At 46.3% G+C, this 11,758-nt stretch overlaps 1 protein-coding gene across 1 annotated transcript; it reads right to left on the reverse strand.

The window, feature by feature from the left end:
• Nucleotides 1–6,736: 6,736 nt before the first annotated feature.
• On the reverse strand, nt 6,737–10,205 carry LOC127767753 (uncharacterized). The gene is made up of 3 exons (XM_052293191.1): nt 9,663–10,205; nt 8,722–9,185; nt 6,737–8,627 (listed from the first exon to the last, which is right to left on the reverse strand). Exons 1-3 carry the CDS (start codon nt 9,726–9,728, stop codon nt 7,151–7,153), a joined length of 2,007 nt encoding a protein of 668 aa, XP_052149151.1. The 5' UTR covers nt 9,729–10,205; the 3' UTR covers nt 6,737–7,150.
• Nucleotides 10,206–11,758: the final 1,553 nt, after the last annotated feature.

Below are 11,758 nucleotides of genomic sequence, written 5' to 3' on the forward strand. Positions count from 1 at the left end.
TCTTCCTGATGCTCTGATCTCTCCTTAATTATACCCAAACAATTAATCAATCATGCATCTGTATGCACTCTGAATATCTTTTGTCCCACAAGTTGGAGGCCGTCGATTTGTATATATGTACTCGAGCAAAAGACATCGCTGTGACGTATGCCTGGGTAAGATCGTGGTATGTAGTTGGTTGCTAAATCTTGCTTGGTAGCAATTGGAAGTGCTCATGCAGTGTTTCTTTTTCTAATGGCTGGAAATGGTTTTGTTGGTACCTGAAAGATTCTGCAGCAGTAGTAGTTGGTGTATTGTGACAGAATACAAATCACTCTACGGCCTGAGAGAATTTTGAGAGTAGGCAATGCATGCATGGTCCGTGCCCTAGATAGCGGCAGCAAGCTAAACGCTCGTGTATATGTGCAGCAGTACAGGTCACAGTACAAGTAGAGTACTTGTTTAGTTTGCGTATTTTTGTGATGAATAACTAATTTGTAGCTAGTACGGGCATTGCAATATTGCGTTGTAATCTGAATAAGGGATGATTGCTGCATGTGTTATGATTCAAGCATAATGTATTGTACCTTCAAGATGCAGCAGTCCCTCTCTGGACCATAACATGATGCTTATTTTGGACTGAAGTACTATTGATAATATTGATAATACACATCTAGTAAAATTCAGCTGCTTCCAGCGTTTAAAGCTTATCGTGAAATATAGCAATCTTTTCACCTACTATCTCATCTCGATGGATACATATGTTACTATTATTTTTTTCACCCGCTTACTAATCTTAACCAATCATAGTAATCTCTGTTTGATTTCACATCTTTTCTCAACAAAAACTTCATAAAACGCCTATATTTGAGAACGGACTGCAAAATTACAAACCGACCTAGCTAACTAATCATTTGATCTGTTTTTCTTTTAAGAATGTGCTCCCATGTTGTTCTGTTGAGGTCTCCATTTCTGTACTTGTTTCCATTGCAGCTGATCCCCATCATTTTCTGCGGTACTCGTACTACATTGGCAAATGATCGTGAGTGGATGACCATGTCTATAGCCACTAGCCACAGAGGCCTTCAAGTACATCGATCTCGATGAATCATGGCAAACGGGCCGATGAAAAGTACGACGTGAGGCGACAGTTTAGCGGTTGCCAGCCAATAAGCGGTACCAGTACCCTGTGGTTGGGTTAATTAGCACGTACTAGTACGACAAGTGACCAAAAGTGTGAGGCCATGGCAATTCACCCGGGTGAATGTGTCTGTGTGAATGTGTGTGAAGCTCTCTCCGGAAGCAAACGGGAAGAGCTCGTCTCGTCGCCGTGGTTGGTCGCGGTTGCTGCAGCTGCATGGCGGGCGTGGCGTCACATGGTTTGGTGACCGGAGATGTCTCCACCCGGTGGACTGGCTCCTCCGCCTCGAGGACAGCAGGAATAAGGGAGGAGAGAGGCGCGCACAAACGCACGGATCGAAAGCTAGCGGTAGCAAGTCGTCCTCTTCCCCACGCGTAGTGCAGTGCATGTCGTTGACATCCGCGCGCCGTTGTCCGCCTGCCCGAACCTCACCGACCCGTGCTTGGCAACTCGTAAACTATTACGATTACTACTACTCCGTCGCACTCGCACTGCAGCAGGGCGGCCGTTTCGTGGCGGAGAAAAGGCTTTGGCTTTGCAATAATCCGTGTCCTCTGTTCGTGGCTTTCCATGGTAGTAGTACAGACGGACCGAGGCCGACGTGTTTTGTCTTCCTGGAAACACCGGAGATACGATTCACGTACGCTTTGAGATTTCTGTTCGCCACATACTACGTGTGTTTATCCGAGGAACGTTGTTGATGGCACGTAACTACTACGTGCTACGCACGCAGGAATTATGTACTAGAGTACTAGCTAGCAACAGGTACGTTCTGTCAACCCGTTAATTAGGAAGTAACTAATCCACGATGGCGACCGACTGCATATAGCTGCACGCACGCACGTCGCGAGACGTGACCACCCCCACCACGATCGCCGAGTAATTAACCGGCGAGTTGGTGATAGTATATAGCAAGGGCCTTAATAATTTCAGGGGAGGTGGCCAATATATCCTTAAATTTGTAGGTTATTATAGTATATACTCTATAGATCCTATTTGGACCAACCTTGACCGACGCAGCATGAAATAGGTCATGGACCGATCTAGCCAGCGATTGATTAATCCGGTGATAGTAATAGTTAACGACGACGTCGTCGTGGCGGTCGACATGTACGTGGAGCCCATCTCACCCTCTGTACTTGGGCTCAAGCTAGCTGCCTACTGAGTGGACGCTAGCTAGCAAAAGCTCAAGTTCATGTGCCCCAACTGGCACGAGGAGCTAAAGGGTATATGCCCGGGAGATGGCATTTTCGAACACAACAAAATCTGCCAGCCCGCGTTAACAGTTTACTTAAACACTTTCCCTGACCAACGTTTGAAAATTCCGGCGGCGGTGGTAGCTCCTGCGCGGTCGGTCAGACACGTTGATTTCCCGTCGCGGACAGCTAATTCCACCGGTTTTTCAATGCCATTATCACGAAATGATCGATCGAACGAGCACGACCGTCTAATCCCATGTCGTCTGATCCAGGAGTAGTAATAGCAGTATCTCTATCGACCGTCATGCATGGCAGAGTCTGGACGCAGAGTGTGTGCGTCGCATCACAAGCTCATCAATTAACAGAGTACCAACTTGTCACGAGCCAAGCACCAACCGCTAAGCTACTATAGTATCTGTGGCCCCGACTCCAGTCTAAATTACTACTCCGATCAGAGTAAGCCATGCGTAATCTCCGATCAGAACGTATGTCCATTTGGACCAAATCGGTCGGCAATCTAATCTTGGTACCATTGATTAAAACTCCCCATGTCCTATAAAAAAACCATAAATAATTTTAGTAATTGTAAGAAGATAATAAAAAGCAATGACAGAGCCAGAAATTTACAAAGACTATGACTCAACCAAGGCAAATTGATGAATCAAAAAACTTTTCATGAACTTAGAAGGGATTAAGGAGACAAACTTAGGGTTCAAGCCATACTTGTCTAGGCTAGCTTGTCTACGCCTTCACTAACTGGTACTCTATTTTCTATTTTTTAAAATAAAACTTGGTATCTCTACTTAATTAATAGGGGAGTGTTTAAGGGGCACACCTCCCAGCGATCACCCATCCGTCCCCCTACTCCCCCCACTCTCTCCCCTCTTCCTCCTCTCCTTTTCTCTTCTTACTATAGTAAACCACAAAAAAAATTTTAAAAAACAAAAAGTTAGAAAAATTTATGTATAGAAATACTATATATAAAAATTTGAATTCAAATTCAAATTTGAATCGGGTATGTAAACTTTTGACTTATAAACTTTGGGTCTATGAACATTAGGTGTATAAACTTTAGATGTATAGAAATACTATATATAGAAAATATTTGAATTCAAATTCAAATTTGAATCGGATATAATTCAAATTAAGAGGGGTGGTGATCGCTACCCGATCGCTACCGCGATCGACCGCGCATTAGAGTTTCCGGTGTTTAAGAGGAGAGAAAAGAAGAAAACTAAAATGGTACGTAAAACGAGATGAGTAATTAGCATGTAATTAATTAAGTATTAGTTATTTTAAACTTAAAAAAGATTAACATGACTTTTTTAAGTATCATATAGAAAATATTTTTTTAAAAAAATATCATTTAATAGTTCTAGAAACATAGGCAAACAAAAAAGCAATGGACTTTTTTCTCTTTATCATCTGTCTCAAACGCAGCCACATTATTTTTATATAAAAAATAGATGACTCGAGATATATTCCTTAAGAACCATAAAATTTATCGAAACCCACCCCTAGATTCCTGAGAAGTTAACAAGAGGGAGAGAAGACTAAAATACCTGTCATTAATAGGATAAGTAGTATTGGTGAATGGGTAGTAAGAGATATTGAAAAGATAAATATTTTTGATTGAGAGTAGGTAATTAAGTAGGTATAAATTAATTTATTTTGGAAAATTTAAAGTCTACTATGATTTAATATATTTTTAGGATGAAGGGAATACTTTACTAGTACTACGTACTTTCTTCGGTTTCATAATGTAAATCTTTCTAGCATTACCCACATTCATATAGTAGATGTTAATGAATCTAGATATATATGTGTGTCTAGATTCGTTAACATCTATATGAATATGAGCAATGCTAGAAATTATTATATTATGAAACGGATGGAGTACTTAATAGCTTGTCTTGAGTAATTTTACACTGGCTAGCTAGATAAAAGTATAATTGTGTTCGGTGTATAACTATTAATTAGTATAATTTTAATTTATACATGATATATTTTAAAGTTAAATTAAGTTTAATATAAATTTTTTGACTAAAATTAATGGGAATGTCTTAATTTTAATGTAAATGATTTTAGAAGTGTGGTTAGACTTCAATTAATGTGAGAGTCTTTAGCTCAACATGATGCCTACATTTAAAACTATCTCAGATACAGATAGATAGTGTAATGTACTAGTACTACGCTAGCGTATAATGCTGCACTAATTCCAAATGTGTTTTAAAATGCACAGAGCAAATGATGTGAGGAGAAATTAAACGTGCCAGGGCATACGTGATCCGATCGGTCACGTAGTCACGTACCGCTGCCGAAAAGCTAGATTTGGGCAGATTTCTCGCGCTTAGTTTATTTATTACTCTCGGAGAGAAGGGGCGAGTGCATCCACCCGAGCTGTACGCATTCGAAAGCAAAGCAAACCTTATACAAAAATAAATATACTGGTGGCTGGCTGCTGCACGCTGGCTCAATAGTACAGTGCGGATTAACTAGCAATTTCTCCCTTGTACGATGCCGTTCGTCACAGGTGCATCATCACTTTGAACGGGATTAGGAGTAGTTTAATTTGGGTGGTCAGAGAAGCTCCGTGTCCGTGGTACTGCGACTCACTCACACCAGCCTTTTTTTTTTTTTTTGGCTTCAAGGGAAATAAAAGAAAACTTGTCGGCACAGAGAGGCAGTGAAACTAATAAATTGCACCAACATAACAACCTGTAGTGTAATTGCCCACCCACTGCATTTGTTTGATCAGGATGCTTCTGATTAGAGACAGCGTTGATTGATCTATCATGAAGCTATAACTACTGGGAACAACATATCTTAACTCCTCTGGTATTGTTACGAGATTTCATTTACTTCGGTCCTCAAGAGGTACGAGTCCCTCACAATTTTAGAGATGTTATATATCTCGATTAACAGGTATAAATTGATTGTCTCATACGTATCGGAGAAAACCATGGCTGATACGGCAAATTAAGTTTCGGTTTGTCAAAGAGATAAAACTCTGGCATTATCAAAGTGTGGTTATTTGAGTCACTTGGAGCAAGATACTCCACTGCCATCGTGACTTGGAGTACATAAGAAAGGAGAGAGAATTGCCATCGTGTTGGAGCTCAAATTCTTTTCCTTCCGTTGCACCCAAAGGAAACCAAAAACAGAAAATTAAAAAAATCCTCTAAACAAAAGACTGCCGTTATGGATGCCCTAATCATCCAGAGGCTCCTCCCGAGGCGATGGATCAGACAGACGATCACGTGGATGGCACATGGAACGCGCCCAATTATCCCATCCAAACCCACGCAAATGCCTTGCATATACAGTTACAACTCACAACCGTCAGAAACCCTTATCTCCTCCTGTTCTCCGCTACGCTACGCACAAGGGATCAGAAATCAGAGCCCCGTTAATTTCCGTGTTTTGTTTAGCCCCTCAACTTGCCTCGCGCTTACGTCTAACCCGAGGCAAATTAGCGGGTAAACAAACCGCGGCCGCTGCAGCTCACGCGACCCCGTGCCGTGCGTCACCCTTGGCCCGGCCTATCCCCGTCAAATCAATCAAACCCCATCAATCGATCAGACCGTCAAATCTCCTCCTGCGACAACGAATCGGAGATACGGCGACTAGATGACGCGCACTGACCTGTAGTACTCCAGAAACCAGCCACTCGATGCCATTAAACTACTGCTGGATTAAGGACGGGTTTCGTTAGCGTAATCCTTGCCACGCTGTGACAGCCGTTGGACGGTGCAGATCGATCGGATCTGATCAGCAATACTGCTAGATTGTTCCGTGACGACAGGGATGCATCCGCGTCATCGTTCGCTTTCTGATGCCACCACCACACGTACTACGTTTGGGTGGGAAAAAAAAAGTAGTCATGTGATGCACGCTGTAACATGCACTGGTGGCTGCAAAGGAGTGGAGAGGAGAGGAGAGTTCTCTGCCTCTCTGGGGTTCTCTCTTCTCTGCCTCTGGTGCTCTGACCTGACCTCCCATCTGCTCGCTCGCAGCAAAGAGACACCACACCACCACAACCATGGCACGGCGCGTCTTTCCCCCTTGCAAAAGCCACCCGGTGAGGTCATGCGTAGCACAGTTCATCCTAGTAGTATCTACCGCTAGATCGCATCATCAGGGCCACGGTTGCAGAGGGGCGCTCTGCACGCAGAGGCCAGTGGAGAGGTGGACACACACACCAGCAGCAGAGCCCCAAGCAATCAGTCACTGTGCATCATTTACACGTAGCTTTAAGAGTCGCCCCATCCTCTCTGATGATTCTGAAACGCGTTGGCCGGAAGCGATGATGCAAAGATGCCTGGTGCCCTAGTGGATACACAGGATGGATAGATGTGTGTGGAGTACACTAGCAGTGCAGAGAGCAGAGAGCAGAAGAATCTTGAGGCCAACGAGAGAAGGAAAAAAAAGGAGGATGTATACACATGATAATATTAGGGGTACCAGTAGCTCAACAACACAGGTAGGAGTAGAGGGCTAACTGCACTGTAACAACTCACATTAAAGAAGATGCAACCAAAAATTTACCCTCCAATCCACACCTCCCTGCCAACAATTTGGCCTTGCCACTCTGATTTTTTTTTTTTGGTGCTGGTTTTCTGAATGGTCCGGTTCAATTTTTTTTTTCAAGTACCCCTCTCCCCAAACTGTACAATAGCGAAGATGTATCGAACAATTCAAACTTCTCTCCGGTTTCCCGCCACCGTGCTGGATCTTCTGTTCCATCCATCCCCGCGTGGTCCGTACACTCCGCATCAGATCGCGCCGGCGACGTCCTGCTGATGGATCGCCGTGCCATGGCTGGCACCCGTCAGCAACTCATCGCCTCGCATTTCACCGGCATGGCGCGGTCGACGAACCCGCCGCGTGACAGCAGGGTCCCCACCACCGCCATGTCGCGGCAGAACACCCCTTGGTACACCGGCGCCGCCGTCGACGTCGATGCTGCCGTCGCCGCAGCCGCCACGGCGGTCGCTGCTACTGCCGTTGCTGCCGCTGCCTTGGGCGCGGTCACTGCTGCCTTGGACATCGCCGCCTTCGCCGTGGTCGTCGTGGTCGCTGCCTTCCTGGACATCATTGATGGCACGGTCGCAGCGGGCTTTGCCTTCGGTTTGGCCTTCGATGCCATGGAGCGTTTCGCGCAGGGAGCGCTCTCCGTCTGCCTCGGTTTCTCCGGCATTGGTGGCGCGGCAAGTTCTTGCTTTGTGGCCTCTTGCTTGACCGCCAAAGCCGCCGCTGCAGCCGCGGCTGCTGCTGCTGCTACGGCAGCAGCGGCGGCAGCCGCCTCCCTCGCCCTCTGCCTCTCGGCAGCTTCCTCGTCAATTACCGCGGACATGATGAAAGAATAACCCTTCTGGAGCATCCTGTACAACAGCAGCGCTGACATGCGCGCCTGGTCGCGCACCGCCTCCAGGTCACGGTGCTCGTCCACCAGCTCCAGCCGTTCGCCGAACACCACGGCGCCGTCAGGCTTGAGCTTCAGAGTCAACAGCAAGTGCGCGCGTTCCAGCTCAGAGCGCGTGCATCCGCGTCGAACACCCAGAAGCGCGTAGTAATCGATGTTACACGCCTCGCCGGCGGCGACACGGCTGCGGAGCCCTTGGATGCGCGCGGTAAGCTTGCGGTGCGCGCCGGCGATCTCGCGGTACCGGACGCCACCCTGTGGTCGCCACCTGGGGCCTGGAAGCTTCCCGTCCCGGAGCGCGGCGTCATAGAGTAGCTTGAGATGGTCAAGGTCACGGAGACAATCGGCAAGCGCACCCACGGACTGAAGAAGGTCGGCACGGGCGCGGAGCGCCGGGATGTAGGCGGGGTCGAGCGCGAGCGCACGGTTGCAGTCCGCGATGGCGTCGGCGGGGCGGCCACCGGCCTGGAACGCGGCGGCGCGGCCAACGAGGCACGCGGCGGCGAACGGGTGCGGCAGCACGCCACGGCGCGCCTCTAGGATCTTGGAGAAATGGCGGACGGCCTCCGCCGGGAGGCCAGCGTCGAGCGCGGCCATGGCAGCCGTGCGCCGGCGGAGCAGGAGCTTGACGTGCGCGAGGAGCTGGGACACGGCCTCCGACTCCATGGCCGGTATGATGAACGCCGACCCGGATTTGGTGGTGTTCCCTGAAGGAATCGGCGCCACGGCTGCCGCCGGGGAGGAGGAAGAGAAGCTGTCCTCCGACAGGCACACGCTCTCGCGGCGGAACGCCGCGGAGGCGAGGCGGCGTCCGGTCTGGAGAAGCACCATGGCGTCCTCGATCAGCCCGAGGTGGAAGCAAGCTTGGCCAAGAACTAAGTACCTGCACATTGCCCGATTTCGCACATCAGAAAATCAGATGAATGTAATGAATCCAGAAATTAATTCAAGGTGTAAGTAATGGTGAAGGTTTATACCTCCATTGGGTGTCCGTGTTGGGATTCTTGGAGAGGCTGGCGAGAACGCGGCGCTTGAGCTCGGAGATGTCGAAGCAGCGGAATGAGCGGGCGGCTGCGGCGCCTGGTTCGGCCGCCGCGTCGGAGCGGTGGCGGTCAGGCGAGAGGAGTTTGGCCCGGGATATCGTGCCGAGGTCACCGGAGCCGGACGACGAGAGGGACGACGATGTCGACGACGACAAGGTGTCGTCGCCGGAGCATGTCTTGGCGCAGCTGGGGATGTAATCCCGCAGCATTTCCGCCACATCCCTGTACCGCCGGAGAGAGAGGAGGGCGCGGCCCCGGAGCTCCAGTGCGGACTCCATCCGCGGCGACAGCTCCAGCGCCGCGTCTACTAGGCCGAGGGCCGCCACGGCGTCCCCGCCGCCGGCTTCCGGCGCCGTCGCAAGAATCGCCCTCGCCTCCCTCAGGTACTTGTCGATCACCTGCAAAACCGATCGACATGAGATTTTCCAATCCAAGACTTGGATCTTTGCAGAAACAGGGAAAGATCAACAAATCTGTGGAGCCAGGAAAGAAAAATCTTTTTTTTCTTTTGGGTGGACAAAGGGGACAAAAACAACCAAAACAAGACGAGGAGATGGAATGCGCTCAAATCAAGCAGTTCTTGAACGAAACAAGCAAACAAAACCTGCACGCCGGGCAAGATCGAAAGGGGCAAATGGTTCTTGGCTCGAACAAGCCGTCCTCGCGTTTGGACTGAACAGAAACTTCTCAAGTCAAAACGTAAGGACCAAAATGCTCTTGGCATTTGTGCGGTACCAACGACCATACACAGTTCTTGAACAGATGAGCCATTGGTTCTGTTCGGCAACGAGCAGATGGTACCCGACCGAACCAACAATGGAGGAAAGAGAACGAGACAGAGAGAAACGGATAGCAAGCAGAGCACAAGCACTGACCTTCCTGTTGCTGAGCAGCCATTTCCTCTTCTTCTCCGGAGCAGAAGTTGGCGAGGACACCGCCATTGCCTCCTACGCATCAATCGACCCAACCCAAACGGACGCCTTGGCCGATCCCCCGGGGGACACAGGACACACGCCCACAGGAAGAGAGAAGAGGGGAGATGGGAGGAGGAAGAAGGGCTAGGCAGGAAGGAAGAGAGGAGAGGTTATATATACGGACCCTGTCGTTCTACCTCTCCTACACCCATCGCCTCCCGTATTTTATAAGCTTTTTCTTGGTTTGAATGAATGGGGAAGAAATGGGATGGGAGAAGGGAATAATAATGCAAAAATAGAGAGAAATGCCAGCTTTGACTGCACTGCACCACACCACCTCTCTCACTCACTCTCTCTCTCTCTCTCTCTCTCTCTCTCTCTCTCTCTCTCTCTTGCTCCTCTTGCTTTCCCTTTCAGAGAAAGCTTCGATCCTTCAACATCCTAGCTGGCCAAGATGCCTGGGCAACACCTCTCCGCCTCTTCTTCCCCACACTCACAGGCCCAGCAGATATAAATAAAAAGGTTCTTGTATAGGGTGGTGAGCTTTAAAAGGATGGAGAGAGAATAGTGTTTGCTGCCCCACTACTCCAGTACACATCTCTTTGTTTGCCCAACCAAAAAAAAAATCCTCTTCTTTTCCTCTTTCTTGCACTTCTTTTTCCCTCTTTGTATGATTCTTTTACGTGGGAATTGTACATTGGGCCACATCTTATTATCAGAGTTGCAAGTTAGACTAAGGGTAAGCTAATAGTATCACTTTAGACTAGGTATTTTTGCACAAGTTTTATATTGGACTTGTGTTTCCTAATTCTCTTTTTTCTTTGCTTCATTGAGTTGAGGCTGATGTCTATTAGCTTGTGCGTGGTGTACCAATGCCACTAATATTGTCCCATACTCGAGAGTGATTTTATGCCATCAATGATGAGCTGTTTGAATTTGGGGAAGATGAGAGGGTGGTGTAAGATGAAACAAATGGCTATATTATATGGTCCAAAGTGAAAACATTGGCTAAGACCTAATCCAACCCACAACGAGGGTCAAAATATATAGCCTAAACTGCAATTTACTCTTCTTTTATTCTCTCCTCTATTTTAGGTTATCGATTTTAAAGGGCCGAGTATCATATAAGTATACGTCGATTCTTCCAAAGGTGAGAGAATATCAGCAAATAAAGGAGTATCACATTTTTTTAAGGTATACGAACCGTGCAAATGCAAAAGCTATTATTATAGTTATTACTGTAGAAATATTAATATTTGAATGTTAAGAGAAGAGTCAATGTCAATTATAATTCACTGATTATTAATCTTTAACTTTATTATGAACCTAAAAAAATATTAAATGGAAAGTCTAATGTGGGTAAAACGTCATCTATCTATTCATTATTATACTATTCGGGTGCTTTGAGGGAGCTCCTATGTTACACATAAAATTCCGACGCAGTCATATCAGTTTAGATTACAGTTTGTAATTTAGAGAAAGATAAAGTGTATTGTGCATACTTTTTCCCCTTCCCCACTTTACTATACACCTGAATAAAAACATACTAGTAGTATTTAGTATTTTATTAATTTAAATTTAAATTTGTGAGTTGCAAAAGTTGCAGACCCTTCTTAAATGCTACAATAAAGAAAACAACATCGTATTTAGTATTTGATTAATCATATATTTCTATAAACTTAAGGCGCACTAAATTCTAAAGCTCAACATGCAAAGATGCCACATAATCCACTAATAATTATTACATCTTAAACCTCATGCAAGCATGCTAATTTATTATGTTTTAGAGCTTTAAAATTCAACCATGTTAATTAGATTATCATCCCACATAATTCACAAAATATTTCAATATATATCTCCATCAATTTTTTTTAATATCCTATATGACTATATAGTTTATCCTCACTTACATTTTAGAGCTTTAAAAATCCAAACATGTTAAATCATCATTCCACATAATCAAAATATTTCAATATATCTCTCCAACATTTTGTATAATATCTATATACCTATACAGTTCATCGTCACTTAATTAGTTTATATTCTTTCTCTCTTGT

This window comes from Oryza glaberrima, chromosome 3 (assembly GCF_000147395.1).
Source record: "Oryza glaberrima chromosome 3, OglaRS2, whole genome shotgun sequence".
In the NCBI taxonomy this organism is placed as follows: domain Eukaryota; kingdom Viridiplantae; phylum Streptophyta; class Magnoliopsida; order Poales; family Poaceae; genus Oryza; species Oryza glaberrima.